Here is a 25163-nt window from a genome sequence, read left to right on the forward strand (position 1 = left end):
CGATATATCTGAAAAGTGCTGGCCGAAACCAATTAGCCAAACAGGCCGAAAGACGGAAGCGCGACCCCGAAAAAAAAATCATGTCCTCCATCTCCATCCTGCACAGATCCTGCCTCCGCCTAGGTCTGCTGCCGTTCTCACCTCTGCGTGCTCGCGCCACCACTCTACGCCTTCCCCTTCCTCAGCCGCGGCGGCATCTCCACCAGCCCCGCCGGAGCGCCATGAGCTCTGCCGCGTCCAGGCTGTCGCACATCGCCGCTGCCACCGGCGGCGGGGGAGGCGCGGCCGGGGAGTCGAATGAGTCGCCGCCGGCCGCATCCGCCGCGGCCCAGGAAGACGATGGTACGTCACGCTCGCTCGGAGCGATCGTAGCGTTGAGCTGTTGATCGCAGCGTGGCTTATCTGTGGGTTTTAGTGGATTGGTGGGTCGATGGTGGCGAGATTGGAGCTCTGGTTGACTTTATGTGCCGTGATTGGTCGATTGGATAAGTTAATGCATCTTGCTGGTGAAGATCACGCACAAGTCGCTTTGTTTACCTTTTTACAACTAACATAAGCTTGTGGTTTATGGTTTATTTAAGTTGTGTAGTATGAAGCTTAACTTACTTTGCTTGGTTTCTATGCGGAGTGATCATATCTTCACTCTTTAGTTGCCAAGGAAAGGATATAGCCGGTTCTGTTTAAAGTTTCTAAAACCACAGTATTAGACTACACTCATATTCAGCTGGCCTTAAGTCTTGTTTTACGGTTCTATCCTGTAGTTGTTTTGTGAACCTAGTAACCTACTAAGAATAGTGAAACTTTGGACGCTGATGTTTTTGTTTGATAGAAACAATATTAGCTCTAACACAGTGGGGAGTTGAATGAAACCAGACTTTTGGGTCCGGGCCAGTGTGACAGACAATTGAAGTATTGTGTTGCTCATCATGAGAGCAAATAGTCTACTAGATTTTTTTTTCTTGAATGCGCAGGCAAGCTGCACATCATTGCATTAGAAAGAAGATTACTTAAAGTACAACACACGCCCAGCCACCGACACCATCAACTTACACTCATGCCTAATTCCATGCGCGCTGCAAACAAAAACCAAAACGACAAACACTTATAATCCCCCAACAATGGTCAGATCATGACCCAAAGTTAGACCTCATCTCTAGTGAGCTGCATGACCCACTTGACGCCAGGCATGATGACACGATCCCATTAACAATCATTTCGATGTTTCCAAATTATCCAAGCACCAAGAGTGATCAAAGAATCCAGTCTAGTCTCCATAGAGCTTGTCACCATGTTAATCGTCTTGGGCCAATCATCAAATTCTATAGTGGGTGGATCACTGGATTATCATGACAAATCTGGGAGGCCAAAATGTATAAGCAGCAAGGGACGTTGATAAGATGCAAGTAGCCAAGATGTGGTGGATCGTCTCACTTAACTGATCACATAGCAGACAGTGCTCCAGATGTCTCAACTCCTGTAGAGCTAAACGATCTGCTGTACAGAACGGTTATGGACTACTAACCAAAGGAAGAACTGGCATTTCTTGGGAGTCCATGATTTCCATGGCTCAAAGGGGATGTATCCTATGCAGAAATCCACGTAGGTTGACTTTGGGGGCGCTTGGTTACCGGCCACTACTGGCCACGCCACAGGTGCTGCGACACCGCAGGTGAGGCGCAGAAAATAGCTGCCACAATCTGTGGTGAGATTAGTACCCATTTGAACTGCAGATTTTTGTGGTCGCCTACGTTCAATCGTCGACCAAACGTCTACGTGAATTTTTGTGGCGTGCCACAACTGTGGCATGGCTTTTGGTGGCTGGGAACCAAACTGCTGTACATTCCCATTAGGATTTCTAATGGTGCTCATCCTGTACACCATATTGTATCTCCACCTCAGCTGCTACGTCTCATATTTTAAGGTATCGTGACAATGGTATCACCAAGAGATCCTGTACACCATGTTGTATCTCTTTGGATGTCCTGGACCCAGTGACGATCAATCAATGAATCAATGCTTCACTGACAGTGTGCCTATTTGCTCAGTGCTAAGAAATGAGGGCGAACAGGAGCGCAGAATAGTCTACTCAATTGGCGCTTTATATTTCCTGTTGCAAGTCATACATGGTTTCTTTTTTGAATGCTATGTGAACATTATATTTTGTTGCTGGTTGAGCATGTTTTGTCCAGGATTTAATTCCACAACAAACTACAATATAGAAGTGCACAGCTGTTGTATTTGCATACCATGCAGGTCTTTCATCTGGGGACATGGGCTACCGCCTTCCTCCAAAAGAAATACAGGATATTGTCGACGCACCACCACTTCCTGTCTTGTCATTCTCTCCAAACAAAGACAAAATTCTGTTCCTAAAGCGTCGAGCACTGCCACCACTATCAGACCTTGCAAAGCCTGAGGAGAAGCTTGCTGGTCTTAGGATTGATGGCAATTCTAATACTAGGAGCCGAATGTAAGTAACGCTTAAAGCTTTGGCCAAATTTTAGGTGCTTTTTTCCTTATTTCCTTTCATTCATGACAAGTTTATTGCTACATTGCATAGCATGTCACTACTGTATATCTGATAGATCTATTTTGTAGGTCTTTCTACACTGGAATAGGTATCCATAAGCTATTAGACAATGGGACTTTGAGCCCAGAGAAAGAGGTGCATGGATACCCAGTAGGTGCAAGGATTAATTTTGTCACCTGGTAATTTCCTATTTTTTCAATTTTCTTTTTTGCTATTTCTTTTTCATTTTTTTACTTTGTTTTTCACCATTTCAAAAATACTATTCTGTTTCTATTGTGGATTGATCACGATATTATGCCCTGAACTGTGTGAATAGGTCACAAGACGGCCGCCATATATCCTTCAGTGTTCGAGTTGACGAGGTGATCGGTTGTCTTTAAGACAGACAGCAGACAGTTTTTATGTATTTTTAATAATTACTTATAAGAATTCTGATGTTTTTACAATAGGAGGACAACAAAAGTGGAAAGCTGAGAGTGTGGATTGCTGATGTGGAATCTGGAGAAGCAAGGCCACTTTTTAAATCGCCTGAGATATACCTAAATGCTATTTTTGACAGGTGAAGATGAATCTCTATGCACGGTATCTTTTCTAGTTCTTGCTTGTAACTAACATTGTTCTGCTATTGTTGCAGCTTTGTATGGGTTAACGATTGTACACTGCTAGTCTGCACTATTCCTGAGACACGTGGAGCTCCACCACATAAGCCATCAGTTCCATCTGGCCCAAAAATTCAGTCTAACGAGTCAAAGAATGTAGTCCAAGTGAGAACTTTCCAGGATCTGCTGAAAGATGAGTATGATGCTGAACTATTTGATTACTATGCAGCCTCACAGCTTGTGTTAGCCTCTTTGGATGGAACAGTGAAGCCAATTGGCCCTCCAGCTATATATACATCTGTTGATCCATCACCGGATGATAAATACATAATGCTTTCTTCTATCCACCGCCCATATTCCTACATTGTACCTTGTGGGAGGTTTCCAAAGAAAGGTGAATTGTGGACTGTAGATGGAAAGTTTATTAGGGAACTTTGTGATTTGCCCCTGGCTGAGGACATTCCAATTACGATTAGCAGTGTACGCAAGGGAAAACGCTCGATTAATTGGAGACCAGACAAACCTTCGACACTGTACTGGTATGTAGAGCACCATTCTAAGCATAACTTACTAAAATTTGCATTGGTATTTTTTTTCCGTTTATTTAGAGATGAATTCCTTCTGTAACATCATACTGCACCTCAACATAAGCTTACAAAGCGATAATAGAATAATATAGTTCACTTAAGTAGCTGCGTGGAAATAGAAAGACTTCAAGCCATCCGTGGTAGTTAAAATCTCAATTTAATGCTAGAAGTGTAAAACCCTACAGGAACAGTGTAATAGGGGTAGAATGACAATCCTACTTGTTTGTTTATTTATGGTTGTGGTCTCAACTTTGATGATTTGAACTAAAATTTGTTAGCGCCTATCCATTCAAACTTATCCTCATGGTTTACCTTCCAAATGTCACAATTCACTTAAACACCAAATTTAGCTATCCAGAAACAAAACATCAATACCAATGCTATATTTTTTCCATAAAATATCTCTTCCATGTCCAAAATACGGGTAAGTGCCTATATTAGTAGCAGTTTTTTTTTTCTGTGGAAACAAAATATGTGTTTGTTAAAAATTGGTAGAATCTACCATCTATGGCTTTGAGATTGACTACCTTAAAGAAAATTGGTTTAATGGAACAGTTTGTGTTCTTTTGTTGGCTCCACGAAGCCTGACCTAGTGACCTTCCATCAAAGAATAGTGTGTCAGGTGTCACTAAGCAAAAAAAGAAATAATTTTAAATAGTAAGTTCTATATTAGTATAGTTTCAAACAGTAGCATCTGCATTCTGCAGTAGTATAGTTGCATTTTCATAGCCCTCCATGGGACACTCCTTGATTGAAACTTGGGCACTCCTCTTCAGGGGTCTGAACTACTGGTTGAAAGTGAAACATGATGGTAGTTTGCCTATCAGCATATGAGATAAAAATGTTTGCTTTCATGGTAATCATAACTTTTCTTTTGCCCTTTTTCTTAGTTCTGACTATTTGATAAGCATCCCTATATTTTCTTTTGCTTTAATTAACCAGTTTTACTTAAAACTGAATTCTGATAAATATGACTTTATGCAAATGCATGTTTTTCTTTTTGCAACATTCCAATTGTACTGCTATATCCTATGTAGAATATTAGTCCCTCCAATTCCAAATTTAGATCGTTCGTAGATTTGTCCTTAAGTCAACATATTTAGCTTTGACCACCAATAGCTAAAAATCTAAATAGATTTACAACATAAGGTCGATACCTGTGTTTTTGAGAATGCCTCACCAAACATTCAGGGTCTCTTGAAAACAGTGGCTGATGAATGTAGTCTTTGGTACATGGCGGGTGCCTCTAATCTTCAGGAGCTTCTCATTAGGTTGCCCTCCCCAGACCTATATAGGCTGTGGTTGGTAGGCTGCTACCCACTTGGCCGTGTTTTCATCTAGTTCCGGGAGAGTTTATTTGTTGTTTCTAGCTGGTGTGAGTGTGTTGTGTTTCTGGGTGGGGTTGTTTACCCTCACCCCTGTACCTCTTTTTCTCTCTTAATGAAATGGCACGGAGCTCTCCTGCACCGTTTGAGGAAAAAAAGGTTGATGCTACTAGATTCATCATGACAACTCACAGTACCTCAAGCCATGGTTCTGGGTGTCTGATATAAAAGGAGCACTGACTGTTCCTGTCCTAAGAGAGTGTCTATATATTTGGGAGTTGGTTGATGATCGAACCCTGCAACCGGGAGTAATGGACCAGCACTGTTGGAATCTTAGCCCTTGTTTAGTTCGCGAAAAGTTTTCCCAAAAAGTGCTACAGTACCCATCACATCGAATCTTGCGATATGTGCATGGAGCATTAAATGTAGACGAAAAACAAAACTAATTGCACAGTTTGGTTGGAAATTACGAGACGGACGTTTTGAGCCTAATTAGTCTACGATTGAACACTAATTGTCAAATAAAAACGAAAGTGCTACAGTAGCCAAATTTCCAACTTTTCGCAAACTAAACAAGGGCTTACATATTCTGGAATATACGGCAGTAAATCTGCATATAATGGCATTTTTCCCTGGAAGGATTCGCTTCGCACCTTGGAAGAGGATCGAAAAACTGGGTTTGTGCTCGGCAGGTTTGGAGTGAGGTCCTTCAGAAGCTGGGGCTGATCCTCCTTGCGCCTCTGACCATCACCAACCGTTTCTCAAATTGGTGGTATCAGGCAATCAATAACTTGCCTAGGGAAATCAGGAAAGGACTAAACTCACTCATTCTAGTGGCATGATAAATATGGAAACACCAAAATGACTTTTTAATGGGGCAAGGCCAGATGTCAGGACAACCTTAGAGGCAGTTGCTGATGAGTGTGTCTTCTGGTGCTCAGCCTGTGTGAAAGATCTTCAAGAACTTTTGGTCAGGGCGCTTAATGTGGCCATGCGATTATTAGTCCTGGTGTCACTGGTTGCCTTTTTGTGTTTTTCGGTGCAGTTTCTTCCTTTGTTCTTGTGTATGATTGGATGTGTTTTTGTGTAGTGTGTGTTTGGGTGTGCCTTTTTGGTGGGAGAGTTTCTTTTCCACCCTTGTGTTTTGTTTTCCCCTCATCTCTTGTTAGTTGTTAATGAAATGATACACATATCTCCTGCGTGTTCGGGAAATCATGACAAGTAATTTCATAATATATAAGTATTTCTATGAGATATTATATTGTCATAGAAATTACTAGTCATTGTATCAGGTGATAAGCCTATGTATTTTTTATTGCAACCTTCTTTTACCTCCCAGTGGAGGTAAGTAGGTTGCCTTGTACAGGAGTCCCCCCCCCCCCCCCCCCCCTCCTCCTCCTTTATATCTTTAACATAAGGGTGCTCACCTCTCTTGCATGTTCGAGGGGGAAAAAGAATTTGCTAGTCAAAGTCTAGTCTTGTAGACCGTGTCAATGTCCTAACTCCTAAATGACTTACATTCAGAATTAGTGGGACTGCTATTTTGTTTTGTAGTTTTCAGTCCTAACATATTTACCCAAAATGCCATCCTTTGAAATCAATATAAAATTACTAATCGTCGGCCCAGTATAACTGAGCATAGTCATTTTAGAATTGCAATTGACATTTGATTTTTCTATATTAATTTGATTAGAGATGCTCAAAGTCTTGATACTGCCTTGATGAAGTGTGATACGGGTTAACGGTTCATTCAAGTCTTGTTAATTATCAGATCTCTTATGCATAAACCATGTTATTAGGCTATCTATATCTTTAGATACTCTAGGATATTTATGATGAACATTTACTTGAGAATTAAGTATAACTTTCACTTAGCAAAGGCTGCTATATGAGTGTTTCCATGAGCTACTCCTTTGTTCTAGCTCATTTTTACTTTATCCTTCTTCTGATCAGGGTGGAGACACAAGATGGTGGAGATGCAAAAGTAGAAGTCTCCCCTCGTGACATAGTTTACATGGAAAATGCTGAGCCTATAAATGGTGAACACCCAGAGATTCTGCATAAACTTGACCTTCGCTATGCGTATGTCCTTCAAACTATACATTAGCTACTTTAGATGGATCATTGAGCTTTTGTTCACTGCAGTTGCTACAGTACTTCTAGCATAAAACTTAAATGGATAGGAATAACAATAAAGTTTTCATTCTAAAAATAATAAGTAAAAAGGTCCAGTACTTCAAGTTGCTTGTGTCTCTGGTGCCTGGATGTAAACAAGATTGCATGTTCTTTACACTGTCCATTTGCTACACTTAGTTAAAAACTAACTCTTCTAATCTTCTTGTCTTCTGGATTTTCATTCTGTCGGAACAGTGGCACCTCCTGGTGTGATGAATCTCTTGCTTTAGTGTATGAATCTTGGTTTAAAACTCGGAAAATCAGAACATGGGTGCTTTCTCCTGATAAAAAAGATGTCAGCCCACGCATTTTATTTGACCGATCTTCAGAAGATGTATACTCTGACCCTGGCTCACCAATGTTTCGAAGAACTGCGATGGGAACATATGTCATTGCAAAGATCAAGAAAGAAGACGGAAATACTTATGTCTTGTTGAATGGGATGGGTGCCACACCAGAAGGAAATGTTCCATTCCTCGATTTGTTTGATATGTATGTTTAGACCCACTAATCAATGTTCTGTATTTTTACCAGAATATAACAGTACCAATATATACCATGTGTCAATTGATGCAATTGCTTGTTCCTCCCTTTTCTTTTGCAGAAATACTGGGAGTAAAGAACGGATATGGGAGAGCGACAGGGAAAAGTACTATGAAACTGTTGTTGCACTGATGTCAGACAAAACTGATGGGGAACTGTCCCTTGATCAGTTAAAGATACTTACATCGATAGAATCAAAAACAGAAAACACACAATATTACTTGCAGACTTGGCCAGAAAAGAATCAAGTTAAGATCACAAATTTCCCCCACCCATATCCTCAGCTTGCTTCCTTGTATAAGGAAATGATAAGATACCAGCGGAAGGATGGAGTTCAACTTACAGCAAACTTATACCTGCCCCCAGGGTATGATCCATCAAAAGATGGACCTTTGCCATGTCTAGTTTGGTCCTACCCTGGTGAATTTAAAAGCAAAGATGCTGCTGGTCAAGTTCGTGGTTCCCCTAATGAATTTCCAGGGATTGGTGCTACATCTCCTCTTCTTTGGTTAGCTAGAGGGTATTTTTCTCTTCTTGTTATTCATTAATAATAGAATATGCATACAATATATATTCCCATTTCTGTGACTCATTGTAGAATAATCCTCTGCACACCTTTAACCTTTTAATAAAAAGTTTTGAAGGGATTTTTTTTTTAATCCGTCTCTTGCAATATATGTTTTTCTGGTACATGCACACACACTGAATGCTATGATTTGCAGGTTTGCTATTCTGTCTGGTCCAACAATCCCAATTATTGGTGAAGGCGATGAAGAGGCCAATGACAGGTATATTTGCTACTTCTGATCTATTCCATATCCTTCTGCAGGACTAAATAATTTGGAACTATGCTATTACACCATAGTATAATTACTATTTCAGTATTACAAACTATATTGCAGATATGTGGAACAACTAGTAGCAAGTGCAGAGGCTGCAGTTGAGGAAGTTGTCAAAAGAGGGGTAAGCCTTTGCTACCTCTTCATTCACACAAATATGTTTATAAAATGAGTTTTTTTGCAATGACAGCCACTTGTATGAGTGTTTTTTATGGTTTACTTTGTAAAGTTCATTCATAGGTGGAGCCTTCAATTTTGCAAATATACTTAAAACATTCTTCTATCTTGAGCAATACCTTCTGATAGTTGACATGATCCCTGTTCTTGTATTTCTTTAGGTGGCTCACCCTGATAAAATTGCTGTTGGTGGTCATTCGTATGGTGCATTCATGACAGCTAATCTGCTGGCTCACGCTCCTCATCTTTTCTGCTGCGGAATTGCTCGCTCTGGAGCTTACAACAGGACTCTAACTCCGTTTGGTTTTCAGGTACAGACAAATGCTGTGTCTATATGCATGGAATAGATTTTGAGTCTTTAGTAACAATCTGATTTTTCTACAGAACGAGGATAGAACACTCTGGGAGGCAACAAGTACATATGTCGAGATGAGCCCTTTCATGTCTGCAAACAAAATCAAGAAACCAATTTTACTTATCCATGGAGAGCAGGACAACAATTCTGGGACACTGACAATGCAGGTCAAGTCTTATGCTACAAGCCTGCTCACAGCCTATGAAATATATCTCTCTCTGGAAAAGTGTTAGAACTTTGTTGCTACTTCCTACCATGTTTGAAGGTTTTCCAAACATTTTTTTATCATATTCAAATTTGACTTGTGTATAGTTGATCTTAGCAAACAGCAACAAGAGTAATATTCCATACACAAGTAGTGCAAGTGACCCAAACTTCTGCAGTGATAGAGGTAGACTCGTATAAAGTAGCGACCCAAACTTCTGCAGTGATAGAGGTAGACTCGTATTATAAAGTATAATCACATATGCTACCAAGGACTACAATTTTAATTGTTGTACCAGGATACCAGTTTTCATTTTGCGTATGTGATATTAGACCTGCTTGATTTGGAGTGTCTTTACCTAGTGGATTAAATGACTTGTTGCTTCTGGTTGTTTTATACAAATTGTCATTGTTTTCTGTGGAAATATCCTCTATGTTCTCATGATTTGATTTTATGCTTATTCTTTTTACTGGTTAGTGACTTTTAGTAATCTGCGTTATTGATCTCATGGTTTGTCCTTTTTCTTTTTGCAGTCAGACCGATTCTTCAATGCCTTGAAAGGTCATGGTGCGCAATCTCGTTTGGTCATACTTCCTTTTGAGAGCCATGGGTACTCTGCTAGGGAGAGTATTATGCACGTCCTCTGGGAGACCGATAGGTGGCTGCAGAACTACTGTGTAAACGGTACTAGCAAGGTTGACTCAGTGTCAGAGGCTGACAGTGAAAACAAAACATTGTCAGCTAGTGGCGGCAGTGCAGCCCGTGAAGGTCTAAACCCCGAGGGATTCTCATCATTACCACGATCGCTTATGTGGTAAGTTTTTTCCTTGCTTGCTGCTCATGAAGAAAAAAGATACACTTGTTTGTCTGTTGGGTTAATTGGCGCTCCTGATATTGTCACACTTGTTTGTCTGTTCGGTTAATTGGCGCTCCTGAGATTGTCTTACGTAGGATTTATGATACCTGCTTTGAAGCTTATTGTAAAGACTGAAATAAATTTCTCATCCGCTTAATTATCTTATATCAAAGTTTCCACATGGAGCAGGCTGCTAACAATTCTGTCTTAAGTCTCTTACTGTGCAAATGCATGTAATCGTGTAAACAGATATTTGTTGTGATGCATTTTAAAAAGTACTGTGACCGGAAGGTCTCGGGTTCGAGTCGCGGTCTCCTCGCATTGCACAGGCGAGGGTAAGGCTTGCCACTGACACCCTTTCCTAGACCCTGCACAGAGCGGGAGCTCTCTGCACTGGGTACGCCCTTTATGCATTTTAAAAAGTAAGCATGTCAATACCAAATAGTAATAAAAGAAATGGTTTCTGTTTCAGTAACTTATTAGTTTTATTTTGTGCAGCTTATAGAGTAGTGTTTAATGGTTGAATTGTGCATCCATCTGCATGAACTTGTATACTTTTCTCAATATGTATCCTTCATAAAAAAAAAAAGATGATAACACACTTGATTCCGTACGGATCAACTTTCTTCAGCTTGGTGAGCCGACAGCAAGCCTAAAGGGAAAAATAAAGTGTGTCGTTGCACTTGTGCCAGAACTGGTGCTCCTTACTGTCTACCAGGGATGGCTTGATTGGCATCATATTTGTTTGGATTTCTGCAGGTGACCATGTTACTGACATGTAGGAGCCCCCACCCCACAAAAAAAGAAGGTATAGGAAAGGCCTAGTCCCTGGCGGCCACTGCACCCAGATATATTTGGGTCAATTTGTATTCTATTGGCAGAGGCCAATGAAACTGCAATTCTTGCGATTAATAACTTCTATTGGTTGAGGCCAATGAAACTGCAATTCTTGCGATTAATAACTTGTACAGGAATGTAACCTTTTGCAGTTTTGATCCCATATCTCTTGCACTTGGTAGCGAACTGATATATTGCTATTCTTGGACAGCAAAAAATAAATAAATTAATAAATATTGGAACTCTGCTTATCATGTACTCCGATGTCTTGGCATCGTCGCATTTACCTGTTGCCAGACTTTATAGTTGATAATTTTTTTTATTTAATATATTTTGTAGGCTCAAATATAGATTTTAAGTTAGCATATTTTAAAATTCAATTTTTGAATTTTTCAAATGGCATCGAATATTAACATAGCCTATATCTTGTAGGCGACAACTTTTTTTTTATCTAAGATTGTTTAGAGGCCTAAATATTTTTAAAGTTTTCTAATTTGAAATTCCTTTTTTTTTTAAAAAAAAATCACATGACCTAATGTTCTAATGTTGACTTGGTATACACTGAAGTTGTAGCTCTCAACATGATCTATATAACTATATAGTTGACAAAAAAAATTTATTTAGGATCATTTAGAGGCCTAAATTTTTGACATTTGAAAAAAAAAATTCAAAGAAATTGAATTTCAAAATCTAAGAATTAAAAAAAATAAACATTTACACATCTAAATTAAGCCAGATAAAAGTAGTATCAACTATAAACTTGTAGAACATATTGATAGCTCTAATTTTGGTGTAGACCATGGCTAACATAGCAACATCGGAGGTAAAGATATGGAGAGTGGTTTCTTCTCCCCTTTATTGGGACCGAGGGAGAAGTTTTCTCAATTAAAAAAATTCAAGAAAAATGTTTTTTTTTTGTCTAGTTATAAAGAAAGGAGATCATTTATTCTCAGGTGGAGATGCTCAGTTGCCTGACCAGGTCATGATGTGGATGTAGCAAACCCACTTCGGGAAGGGACCAAAAACAGGGCTACCACTTTCAGCGAGTGACGTGGAAGTGTTGAAGACCCAGGACTTTTTGCCGCGAAATGTACAAATCATACCCAGGACTTTTTGCCGCGAAATGTACAAATCATTAGCCTGTTGTTTGTCGTAAACGATCATGGATTATTTACTGCTGACTGTTTGTTTGGTGTGAGAGAAAAAATACTGTTTAGCTACGAAAGCCAACAGGGACGAGGCACGAAACTGGCCTTGGCCGTGGACGCGTGAAGCGCGCCATGCGTTCGACATGTAATCGGATGGCTCGCAGTCCTTCTCAGGTACTACCACTAATAATAAACTACTTTGAGTACTTCACAGCCACATGCGTCCACGCTTAACCATAAACAAAACACCTGCACGTCAACAGGAGCTGCCATCAGTTTACATGCCGCATCTGAAGGCCGGATTAGTGAGGCACTGATGAACGAACTGCCGCGACATCCTATATATACCCTCGGTCCCTGTTCCAATTCTCATCAAGCAGCACGAGTTGTCGAACACTTGCCTGCTCTTGAGCTCAACACATCATCAGCTGCTTCTCGTGCTCCTCAGCTTCCCAACTGCAACTGTAGCAGCGAAACTACCAACTGCCATGGAGGCCCAGAACGTGGAGGTTGCTGCCCTGGTGCAGAAGATCGCGGCCCTCCACGCCGACATCGCCAAGCTGCCGTCGCTGAGCCCGTCCCCCGTCGTCGACGCGCTGTTCACCAACCTCGTCATGGCCTGCGTCCCGCCGAGCCCTGTCGACGTGACCAAGCTCAGCCCGGACGCCCAGAGGATGCGGGAGGAGCTCATCCGCCTCTGCTCCGACGCCGAGGGACACCTTGAGGTGCACTACGCCGACATGCTCGCCGCCTTCGACAACCCGCTCGACCACCTCGGCCGCTTCCCTTACTTCAGCAACTACATCAACCTGAGCAAGCTCGAGTACGCCCTCCTGGTCCGCTATGTCCCGGGCCTCGCGCCTTCCCGCATCGCCTTCGTCGGATCAGGCCCCTTGCCGTTCAGCTCGCTCGTGCTCGCCGCCCGCCACCTGCCGAACGCGCTGTTCGACAACTACGACCGGTGTGGCGCCGCCAACGACCGTGCCCGGAAGCTGGTCCGCACGGACGAGGGCCTGCGCAAGCGAATGTCCTTCCACACCGCCGACGTCGCCAACCTCACGGACGACCTCCGCAAGTACGACGTGGTCTTCCTGGCCGCGCTCGTCGGCATGGCGGCCGAGGACAAGGCCAAGGTGGTTGCGCACCTTGGCAGACACATGGCGGACGGAGCGGCTCTCGTCGTGCGGAGCGCTCACGGGGCTCGCGGGTTCCTGTACCCGATCGTCGATCCGGAGGACATCCGGCGCGGCGGGTTCGACGTGCTTGCAGTGTACCACCCGGACGACGAGGTCATCAACTCCGTCATCATCACGCGTAAGATCGACGCCCACGCGAAGGGACTTCAGAATGGGCACGCGCATGCGCGCGGCGCGGTGCCGATAGTGAGCCCGCCGTGCAAGTGCTGCAAGATGGAGGCGAACGCGCTCCAGAAGAGGGAGGAGATGGCGACGACGGAGCTGTCCATCTGATGCGAAAAGGAACTTTCGAGGAGCTGCGCGTGGTAACAATAATTACGAAACGCTGTTTCGTCTCTTAATCTCTCGTGTAACTGTTCGTTCGCACTTCTTTATTTGGTGTCATGCGATGTGTAAGTGTTCAATAATGACGTGTTTTTCCTATTGTGATCATACATGCCAAGTTGCCAGCATTTCTACGTGCCTGCTGTGACGGACATCGATGAGAACAGTGTGCACGTAAAGAAATACTGTTTGAGGCATGGGTTGATTTATCATCTTCTCACTCAAGTCAAATTTCCGTTTTATGGGAATTAGTTGGTCCATCTCTAAATCATCCCTTACAGACTACTCCTTCCATCTAGAAATTATAAGCTTATTTCCTATAAAAGGATGTCTTGCCTGTAAAGAGATTAAATTGTTGGTTAAATTGTACTAATACATCTCCAGCTTTGTCAAATGTGGTCCGTCCCTAAAAGAAAGTAATCATGTTTTAGAATATCAAGCTTGACCAATTATAGATAAAAAATTATAAATATAATATCAAATAAAACTATTAGACTAATTACGAAATGTATTTTTATAATAAATTGATTTGGAATCATAAACATGAATACTATTTACTAGAAACTTGGCTAAACATGAAGAACTTTAACGGACACATAATCCATAGTAGTATTCTTTTAGGACAGAGGTAGTACCTATCCTTGAGTTTTTTAAACAAAAAGCAAGCATGACTTATTAAGAATTTTCCAACTTATTGGAAATGTAACGACCCGTCCTCCTCTTCATCATTTTTAAAGCTTTCCTAACCAAGCCTAAGTTGTTAATAGTGATGTCTCCTGTTTAAGTTTCTCTCTTTCTCTCAACCATGTCCTTGGCCAAGTCTAGTTGTCCCCTGTGAATACTGGTTTTGTGAGTTATCTCTCGATCACCTATCATCATGACCAACTTTACCTTGCAGTCAATCCTCGCCCACTCTGGCATTGTTCCCAGTACGGAAGCATGTCGGTCTGATTGGCACTCCTCATCTTTATATCTTTTCTTGGGATAACATTCCTCTTGAGGCCAAGCCTTGGCAAGTTGGCATCCAGGCCTTTGTGTTTCCGATCTCCACAATGCAGAATCCCTAACTTGCATGCAAGCCCCTCTGTAGGCCAATATTGGGTGACTCATCATTTTTAATTTTGGTATTGCAAAAATTTCGCCCACCACCGAAATCACCGAATTTCACGAAATTCGGTTAAAATTTCGCCGAATTTTTTTTGCAGACCAACACATGAAGTATTGTTTTTTTTCTAAAAAAAAGTTAGATTTAAACAAATATTAGTATGATTTATGACTACACATCTATTGAATAGAAGAATATGCAATATAAACAATAGAAAATATGAGTCTAGAGTTATATAACACATGTAAGTGTATTACGGATTTTTGGATTTTTTCCTTTCGGCCACCTCCAAAATTACTGAAAATCATGAAATTTCGATGAAATTTTGAACCCTGCTCATCACTCAGTAACTGAAACAGATGAGCAGGTTAAATTAAGAGAACCAAAAGAGAACAATAGAGGGACTACTTGAAAGTACATTTGCTTGCTATGTGGGTTTTGGTGTATTGATGACATCCAAATTAGGGACTAATATGATCTTAATGAGATATGTCGCAGCAATTAGTCCCATAAAAGATTTAAAGAGTTGATAAAGATGAAATGGTGTCCCTCAATTCTTAAAGTTGAAAAAGGCGTCGAACTCAAAGCGGATCTTCAGATTTACATTTTATGCTTTTGAGTTTAGGTATGCCGTACTGTAAAGATGGATGCAAACTTAATTGGTCTGAGAAAGATAGAGTGCTCAAGTATAAAATTAAAATCAAAGAGAGACACACTAGCACTTATCGAGCATGTAGAATAGTTTTTGGTGACTTTGGTGTCGGAAGTCACGACTCACACCGGAAGTCCTGACGCCCAGACACTTAGCCTGCGTGGCGACTGCGGCCGTCGAAAGTCCCAACCCAAGTCGGGAGTCCTGACACCTAGACTTAGCTGGCTGGATGACTACGCCTGTCGGAAGTCCCGACGTACGTCAGGAGTCTCGACTCAGGTTAGGAGTCCTGACACCTGGCCACCTGGTTGCCCTATAGACCGTGCGCGTCGGAAGTCCCGACGTACGTCGGGAGTCCCGACCGTCGGAAGTCCCAATGTACGCTGGGAGTTCCGACGTTGACGTGTTCGTAATGACTTTGACCTTGTATGAACAGTGTTTTCTTCAAAGGTCGGAAGTCTCGAGATCTGCGTTGGAACTTTCGACGTAGATCTGAACGGTTGGATTTCTACCTTGAGTATAAATAGCTCTTTTCTCTCTTCTAACCGTTACTCACTCATTCATTGCATCCTACTCATGGCCAAAACAGCTCCCAAGCATTCAAGACTCCCCTCTCCTCTTCTCTTTGCTCCAATCTTTGATTCCCCTAGGGTTTTGAGTGAAAGGAGAGTGGATTGAGTGAGAGCATCACTTTGGCAAGCTTGAGCACTCGATTTTTCCATCAAGCCGATTGGATTTGCGTCTATTACTCTTAGGGCTTTACCCCTAGCCGGCTAGGCATCGCTCAAGAGCTTCCATCTTATGGAAGAGCCTTGGAAGTTTATATTACCCTCAATTTCTTAGTGGAAACCTCAAGTGACCTTTGTGGTTGCTTTGAGAGAGGCAAGGAGGTGAAAGAGGCTCCGACCTTTGTGGTCACCTCAACAACGAGGACGTAGGAGCTCCTTTGTGGGGTTGCCAAACCTCAGGATAAATCCTTATGTTCCACGTGCTTATTATTGTTGAGACTTGTGCTATCACTTTTATTCTTGTGTATCTCTTCCTCCCCAAAGATTTTCTTAGGGTTTGGACTCGATCTATGGAGTGGTGACCTTTCGGCGTCAAAGGAGCAACCCCAACGTGTTACCTTACTACTAGAAAGTGGGGTTGTAAGTTATCAAAGTCACAAAATTGATTTTAGCACTTGTAGTACATTTTTCATAGGCGTCAGGACTTCTGACAGTTTGTGCCGGAACTTCTGATGACGTCGGGAGTTTCGACCCAAACTGTCAGGACTTCTGACAATTGCTGACAAGTGACTTTGAGTTTTGTGTAGATTTTTTAGATACACCTATTCACCCCCTCTCTAGACATTGTTTAGATCCTTTCAATTGGTATCAGAGCAAGGTCTTCTTTTAGCGCTTCACCGCGTGAGAAGAAACAATGTCGGAGTCCGACAAGACGCAAGCCGATGCCACCGAGATGGCCAAGAAGATAGCTGAAGAGTTGATGGCTGCTCAAGTCAAGTTTTTCCAAGATGAAATGAAGAAGATGCAAGATGAGATGAGCAAGATGAAGGAAGAATTAAGCAAGAAGATTGATGATGCAATAAGTGGCAAGAATGATGCAACAAGTGGCAAGAATGAAACAAACAAAGATGCTGCTAGTGATGTTGGCGCCGGTGAGCATGCTCATGGAAAGGGAATATATTCAAACGTGAACTTTGACTATGGACAACTCATCAAAGGTTCACCTCTACATACTCCTTCCATCAACATTAGCAAGCCACCTCACTTTGATGGAACAAGATACACCGATTGGTCCTATAAGATGAAGATGCATCTCATTGCCGCAAGACTTTGGAAAGTTATGGATGTTGGTGTGATGATTCCTACCAATGAAGATAGAGAGATAACTCTGGAAGAAGTGCACAATCTCCATCAAAATGCACAAGCCATAGCATTGCTCGTTTCAAGCCTAGGTCCGGATGGGTTTATAAAGGTGAATGGAATGAAAAGTGCAAAGTAAATTTGGTATACTTTGAAAGTGTCATTTGAAGGAGATAAGAGTGTGAGAAAAGGCAACATTGAGTTACTTCATGGTGAATTGGAAAGATTTGTGTTCTTGCAAAATGAAACAACACAATCTATGTTTGATAGGCTTATGGCATTGATCAACCGCATAAGAGCTCTTGGAAGCACCGAATGAGATGACAACAAGGTTGCTAGAAACATGTTGAGAACCTATAAAACTAAGAATAACATGCTAGCGTTCATGATCATAGAAAGGCCTGGTTATGATGAGATGACACCCCAAGAAGTTCTTTCAAAGCTCAAGCATCATGAGTGTCTAGATGAAGATACAATCAATGCCCACAATCAAAATCCTAATGCAATGGGGTACAACAAGAATGCATCCCTAAAGGCAACTCAAGCTCATGAAGGAAAATTTTCTAGTCAAGAGAAGAAGAAGAAAATGAAGGATGATTCCTCAAGTGAAGAAGAAGAGTCCGATGAAGAAGTTGCACTCATCATTAGAAACTTTAGAAAGTTCATAAAGAAGAAGAGCAACCAGAAGACTTACGGTGATGGGAAGAGAAGGAACAAGAAGAGGTTTTGCTATGGTTGTGGTCAAACTAGTCACTTCATAATCGATTGTCCTAATGAGAAGAAGCACAAGCACAATAAGGATGAAGACAAGAAGAACAAAGGCAAAAAGAGAGGTGAAGCTCATCTTGGTGAAGAGTGGGAGTCAAATGATAGTGACTCAAGTGATGATGAGAAGAAGAAGAAGGGAGCCACAAACATCACCATCCATCACTCTTCGTCACCGACCATGATCTTCCCCGACTCGACTTCACCAAAACTCTTCCCCAACTTATCTTCATCACCAAGGCTCTTCTCCAACCTCATCGACAACGACTACTACACTCCAACTTGCCTCATGGCTAAGGGGGAGAAGGTACATGTCTCATCCGATCCCTCTAGTGATGAGTATGATAGTTGTGATGAGAACATAGAAGAACTTGAAGCAATCATGATAAAGAAATTTGGTAAAAAGGCCTACACTAAAATAAAAACGCTAATGAAGAAATTAGAGAAGAGGGAATAGATGCTTGAAGATGCAAGGAGACATAATCACTCAAGAGAGAGACAAGAACCTTGCACTTGAAGCATCTATCACCAAGGAAAAGATAAAGGTTGAAAAGTTAACCGTTGAATTGTCTTTAGCCAATGACTCAATTGGGAAATTAACTAAGGAACACTCCTCGGTTAATGATCTAGTAGCTAGCCTCAAGAATGAGAAGAGCATAGCTCAACAAAGCCTCACAAGCTTGGAAGAAAAATACCAAAATCTTGAGCTAAACTATAGTACTCTTTGTGCTAGCACTTCAACTTCTCCTAAGGTAACCGAAGACTCTAATGTCTCCACTAGTAATGGTTGTAAAAGATACTATAAATTGATGTAAATGCATATGCAACTAACCTTGTTGAGCTAGAGAAGAAAGACAAGGAGATTCATAGGTTGAAGATGATCTGGAAGAATGGGTGCAAGTGTCAAAAGCAATCCAACAAGACTATATACAAGTCATCAAGGCACCCATCAATCAAGGATGGCATTGGCTACAATAGGTATGATGAAAAGGCCAATGGAAGGAAAATGATCAATGGTGTGCCTTGTGTGAAGTTCAACAAAGGCGTTGCTCTTGATAAGCTTATATGCAAGGCCAACAACAAGGTCTACATTCCCAAGATTCAACCTACAAGTAACAATACAATCAAGATGAAGCAATCCGAAGGCCCCCAAGCCACAAGCACCACTTCCACGGTGCTATGCTAGTGATTACATGTGTTGTTGGGGCAAGGATGGCAAGATCATGGGTGAAGTATGTTGGTGACCAAAAGAGGAAGGAGATTATGAGGAGTGTTTGGGTGCCCAAGTTTTATGTGACTAACCCCCTAGGACCCAAATCCTTTTGGGTACCTAAAACAAATGCTTGAATTGTTTTTGTAGGAATATTCCTCCGGTGAAACAAGTTGGGTGGTGGATAGTGGATGCACCAATCATATGACCGGAAAGAAGGACATGTTCACATCATTTCAACCTAGTCATGACCAAAGTGGAAACATTGTGTTTGGTGACAATGGAAAAGGAGAAGTTCTCGGTTTGGGTAAAATTGCTATCTCAAATGATAATTCCATTTCCAATGTTTAACTTATGAATTCATTGAGATAAAATTTATTGTTTGTTTCACAACTTTGTGAGATGGGCTACAATTGTCTTTTTACAGATAAAGGTGTGGATGTCTATAAAGGGAGGATTCCTCTATTGCATTTATGGGTCATTTAAAAGGGAAACTCTATCTAGTTGATTTCACATCAAACAGAGTAAATCCCGAGACTTGTTGAATGGCAAAATCTAGCATGAGTTGGTTATGGCATCGTCAACTTGCCCATGTTGGGATGAGAAACTTGGCCAAACTTCAAAAAGGTGAACACATCCTTGGACTAACAAATGTTTCTTTTAAGAAAGATAGGATTTATAGCGCATGCCAAGCGGGAAAGCAAGTTGGAGCTAAACATCCTGTCAATGAATGTTGTGATAACCGAAAGGCCATTGGAATTGCTTCACATGGACATATTTGGACCCGTCGCTTATATAAGCCTTGGTGGTAATAAATATGGTTTCATAATTGTTGATGATTATTCTTGTTTTACTTGGGTATTCTTTTTGCGTGACAAGAGTGAAGTACATGGCATCTTCAAGAAGTTTGCAAAAAGAGCCCAAAATGAGTTTGATGTCAAGATCAAGAGAGTTAGAAGTGACAATGGGATGGAGTTCAAGAACACCAACATTGAAGAGTTCCTTGATGAAGAAGGAATCAAGCATGAGTTTTTCGGTTCATACACTACACAACAAAATGGTGTTGTGGAGAGGAAAGAACCAAACGCTCATTGAAGCTGCAAGAGCAATGTTGGATGAATACAAGACTCCAATCAACTATTGGGCGGAAGCGGTTAGCATGGCATGTCATGCTATCAACTGCTTATATCTTCACAAGAAAAGGGACAAGACCACCTATGAACTTCTAACCGATAAAAAGCCTAAGGTGCACTATTTTAGAGTTTTTGGATCCAAGTGTTTCATACTTAACAAGAAATCCTAAAGCTCAAAGTTTGCACCAAAGGTTGATGAAGGTTTCATGCTTGGTTATGGTACTAATGAACATGGATATCATGTTTTCAATAAAACCACCGGTTTGATTGAAATCGTGGTAGACATGACTTTTGATAAAACCGACGTCTCTCAAAAGGAGCAAGTCGTTGTTGAAATTATAGGTAATGAAGAAGCTCCACATAAAGCCATCAAGAAGCTTGCAATTGGTGAAGTAAAGCCCATCGAAGATGAAGATGTTGACAATATTGTGCATGTTGATCTTGATCCAACCACTCATCATGTTTCATCCAATGAACATGGTGAAGCTTCCGCAACAAAAAATAATCAAGATGGGAGATCAAATGAAGCACAAGGTCATTCTCATGAAGATGGTGTCAACAATGAGCAAGCTCAACCTCAACTCAACAATGAAGAAAGAAGTGAAGTCAACCCTCCACAAGCTCATGGTTGTGATCCTCCAATCGATCATGATCATGATGATGACGATGATGGTCCCATCCAAAGATCAACTCAAGTGCCACATCCTAGAGTGTATCAATCCATTCAACGGGATCATCCCGTTGATAACATATTGGGGAGCATTCGACGAGGGGTAACTACACGTTCTCGTTTAGCAAGTTTTTGTGAGCATTACTCATTTGTTTCTCCTTTAGAACCTAATAGGGTGGAAGAGGCACTTGATGATCTGGATTGGATGATAGCCATGCAAGAGGAGTTGAACAACTTCACTCGGAATGAAGTCTAGTCCTTAGTGGAAAGGCTCAAGTAAAATGTGATTGGAACCAAGTGGTCTTCCGCAACTAAGCAAGATGAGCATGGCATGGTGACAAGGAACAAGGCAAGGTTGGTGGCTCAAGGATTCACTCAAGTTAAAGGCTTAGATTTTGGGGAGACCTATGCACCCGTGGCAAGGCTAGAATCAATTCGTATTCTACTTGCTTATGCCACACATCATGATTTCAAGCTATATCAAATAGATGTGAAAAGTGCATTTCTCAACGACCCCTATCTGAGTTGGTGTATGTCGAGCAACCACCGGGCTTTGAAGACCCCAAGTACCCCAACCATATCTACAAGCTCGACAAGCACTCTATGGGCTCAAACAAGCCCCTAGAGCTTGGCATGATTACTTAAAGGATTTTCTACTCAAACAAGGGTTTGAGATAGGAAAGGCCGATGCTACTTTATTTACTTGCAAAGTCAATAATGATATCTTTGTTTGCCAAATATATGTCGATGACATAATATTTGGTATTACTAATGTGGCTTTTTGTGAGGAATTTAGTAGGATTATGATGAATAGTTCGAGATGTCCATGATGGGAGAGTTAAAGTTCTTTCTTGGATTTCAAATCAAGCAACTCAAGGATGGCACGTTCATAAGTCAAGCCAAGTACACCAACGACATATTGAAGAAGTTTGACATGGACAAGGCCAAGCCCATCAAGACACCTATGCCAATCAATGGACATCTTGACCTTAATCAAGGAGGAAAGGACGTCGATCAAAAGGTATATCGCTCCATGATTGGATCCCTCTTTTACCTTTGTGCATCTAGGCCCAATATCATGCTTAGCGTGTGCATGTGTGCAAGATTTCAAGCTAATCCAAAAGAATGTCATTTGATGGGCTGTTAAGAGAATTTTTCAGTAGTATCCTAAGGGCTCCACTTTCGAATTACCTTGGCTATTCTGATTCAGACTACGCTGGTTGCAAAGTAAACCGAAAGAGCACTACCAGGACTTGCCAATTTATTGGCCGATCCTTGGTGTGTTGGAGCTCTAAGAAGCAAAACTCTATTGCGTTGTCCACTACCAAAGCCGAGTATGTGGCGGCTAGTGCATGCTGTGCCCAACTACTTTGGATGAAGCAAACTCTCAAAGACTTTGGTTGTGAGCTAACCAAGATTCCCTTTGTGTGACAACGAGAGTGCCATTAAGTTGGCAAACAACCCCGTAAATGACTCTCGAACAAAGCACATAGACATTTGGCATCACTTTTTTGAGAGACCACGAAATCAAAGGAGATATCACAATCACCATGTGAGCACCGAAAAGCAACTAGCCGGTATCTTCACAAAGCCCCTAGATGAGTCAAGATTTTGTGCTTTGAGGAGTGAGCTAAATATCATTGATTCTCGTAACGTGGCTTGATGTCTGCACACACTTTGATTGATCTAGATAGGAGAAAACTTTGTGAAATATTGAGTGGATACTTTCAAAATCTACTTTATAGCTTTTCATGTGTGACTATTACTTTGTGGTGGTTGAATGAAAAATAGTCACACTAAAAAATATTAGTGTTGAAAGGTCCTAATGGCTAGAGGGGGGGTGAATAGCCTAATAAAATTTTCTACAACAACACTTAGCAAACCGATTAGACAATTATGAGGTGAAGCAAGTGTTGCGCTAGCCTACTCTGTGTCTATATGCATGGAATAGATTTTGAGTCTTTAGTAACAATCTGATTTTTCTACAGAACGAGGATAGAACACTTTGGGAGGCAACAAGTACATATGTCGAGATGAGCCCTTTCATGTCTGCAAACAAAATCAAGAAACCAATTTTACTTATCCATGGAGAGCAGGACAACAATTCTGGGACACTGACAATGCAGGTCAAGTCTTGTGCTACAAGCCTGCTCATAGCCTATGAAATATATCACTCTCTCTGGAAAAGTGTTAGAACTTTGTTGCTACTTCCTACCATATATGATGTTTGAAGATTTTCCAAGCATTTTTTTATCATATTCAAATTTGACTTGTGTATAGTTGATATTAGCAAACAGCAACAAGAGTAATATTCCATACACAAGTAGTGCAAGTGACCCAAACTTCTGCAGTGATAGAGGCAGACTCGTATAAAGTATAATCACATATGCTACCAAGGACTACAATTTTAATTGTTGTACCAGGATACCAGTTTTCATTTTGCGTATGTGATATTAGACCTGCTTGATTTGGAGTGTCTTTACCTAGTGGATTAAATGACTTGTTGCTTCTGGTTGTTTTATACAAATTGTCATTGTTTTCTGTGGAAATATCCTCTATGTTCTCATGATTTGATTTTATGCTTATTCTTTTTACTGGTTAGTGACTTTTAGTAATCTGCGTTATTGATCTCATGGTTTGTCCTTTTTCTTTTTGCAGTCAGACCGATTCTTCAATGCCTTGAAAGGTCATGGTGCGCAATCTCGTTTGGTCATACTTCCTTTTGAGAGCCATGGGTACTCTGCTAGGGAGAGTATTATGCACGTCCTCTGGGAGACCGATAGGTGGCTGCAGAACTACTGTGTAAACGGTACTAGCAAGGTTGACTCAGTGTCAGAGGCTGACAGTGAAAACAAAACATTGTCAGCTAGTGGCGGCAGTGCAGCCCGTGAAGGTCTAAACCCCGAGGGATTCTCATCATTACCACGATCGCTTATGTGGTAAGTTTTTTCCTTGCTTGCTGCTCATGAAGAAAAAAGATACACTTGTTTGTCTGTTGGGTTAATTGGCGCTCCTGATATTGTCACACTTGTTTGTCTGTTCGGTTAATTGGCGCTCCTGAGATTGTCTTACGTAGGATTTATGATACCTGCTTTGAAGCTTATTGTAAAGACTGAAATAAATTTCTCATCCGCTTAATTATCTTATATCAAAGTTTCCACATGGAGCAGGCTGCTAACAATTCTGTCTTAAGTCTCTTACTGTGCAAATGCATGTAATCGTGTAAACAGATATTTGTTGTGATGCATTTTAAAAAGTACTGTGACCGGAAGGTCTCGGGTTCGAGTCGCGGTCTCCTCGCATTGCACAGGCGAGGGTAAGGCTTGCCACTGACACCCTTTCCTAGACCCTGCACAGAGCGGGAGCTCTCTGCACTGGGTACGCCCTTTATGCATTTTAAAAAGTAAGCATGTCAATACCAAATAGTAATAAAAGAAATGGTTTCTGTTTCAGTAACTTATTAGTTTTATTTTGTGCAGCTTATAGAGTAGTGTTTAATGGTTGAATTGTGCATCCATCTGCATGAACTTGTATACTTTTCTCAATATGTATCCTTCATAAAAAAAAAAGATGATAACACACTTGATTCCGTACGGATCAACTTTCTTCAGCTGGTGAGCCGACAGCAAGCCTAAAGGGAAAAATAAAGTGTGTCGTTGCACTTGTGCCAGAACTGGTGCTCCTTACTGTCTACCAGGGATGGCTTGATTGGCATCATATTTGTTTGGATTTCTGCAGGTGACCATGTTACTGACATGTAGGAGCCCCCACCCCACAAAAAAAGAAGGTATAGGAAAGGCCTAGTCCCTGGCGGCCACTGCACCCAGATATATTTGGGTCAATTTGTATTCTATTGGCAGAGGCCAATGAAACTGCAATTCTTGCGATTAATAACTTCTATTGGTTGAGGCCAATGAAACTGCAATTCTTGCGATTAATAACTTGTACAGGAATGTAACCTTTTGCAGTTTTGATCCCATATCTCTTGCACTTGGTAGCGAACTGATATATTGCTATTCTTGGACAGCAAAAAATAAATAAATTAATAAATATTGGAACTCTGC

At 41.3% G+C, this 25163-nt stretch overlaps 2 protein-coding genes across 4 annotated transcripts; both read left to right on the top strand.

Moving 5' to 3' along the window:
• Positions 1-25163, top strand: LOC136532553 (probable glutamyl endopeptidase, chloroplastic). 3 transcript variants are annotated; one of them, XM_066525138.1, is made up of 15 exons: positions 1-342; positions 2254-2470; positions 2599-2709; positions 2847-2892; positions 2980-3089; positions 3165-3668; positions 6995-7123; positions 7412-7708; positions 7821-8279; positions 8482-8547; positions 8662-8722; positions 8937-9086; positions 23088-23225; positions 23758-24038; positions 24711-25163. In XM_066525138.1, exons 1-15 carry the CDS (start codon positions 81-83, stop codon positions 24715-24717), a joined length of 2838 nt encoding a protein of 945 aa, XP_066381235.1. In that variant the 5' UTR covers positions 1-80; the 3' UTR covers positions 24718-25163. The 3 variants fall into 3 exon arrangements, with proteins under 3 accessions (XP_066381235.1, XP_066381249.1, XP_066381241.1); XM_066525152.1 differs by having other exon boundaries at positions 24838-25162; XM_066525144.1 differs by lacking the exons at positions 23088-23225; positions 23758-24038; positions 24711-25163 and adding exons at positions 9160-9297; positions 9869-10149; positions 10951-11269 and having other exon boundaries at positions 2-342.
• On the top strand, positions 12520-13957 carry LOC136532572 (nicotianamine synthase 2-like). The gene has a single exon (XM_066525164.1). It carries the CDS (start codon positions 12665-12667, stop codon positions 13643-13645), a length of 981 nt encoding a protein of 326 aa, XP_066381261.1. The 5' UTR covers positions 12520-12664; the 3' UTR covers positions 13646-13957.

The sequence above is a fragment of the Miscanthus floridulus genome, chromosome 2, assembly GCF_019320115.1.
Source record: "Miscanthus floridulus cultivar M001 chromosome 2, ASM1932011v1, whole genome shotgun sequence".
NCBI classification, from domain to species: domain Eukaryota; kingdom Viridiplantae; phylum Streptophyta; class Magnoliopsida; order Poales; family Poaceae; genus Miscanthus; species Miscanthus floridulus.

Excerpts from the sequence above, each read along its gene's own strand:
- LOC136532553 (XM_066525138.1), top strand. The coding sequence starts at position 81 with ATGTCCTCCATCTCCATCCTGCACAGATCCTGCCTCCGCCTAGGTCTG. Across the intron at positions 343-2,253 it reads CGCGGCCCAGGAAGACGATG|GTCTTTCATCTGGGGACATG; the intron begins GTACGTCACGCT and ends CATACCATGCAG. Across the intron at positions 7,709-7,820 it reads TTCCTCGATTTGTTTGATAT|AAATACTGGGAGTAAAGAAC; the intron begins GTATGTTTAGAC and ends TTTCTTTTGCAG.
- LOC136532572 (XM_066525164.1), top strand. The coding sequence starts at position 12,665 with ATGGAGGCCCAGAACGTGGAGGTTGCTGCCCTGGTGCAGAAGATCGCG.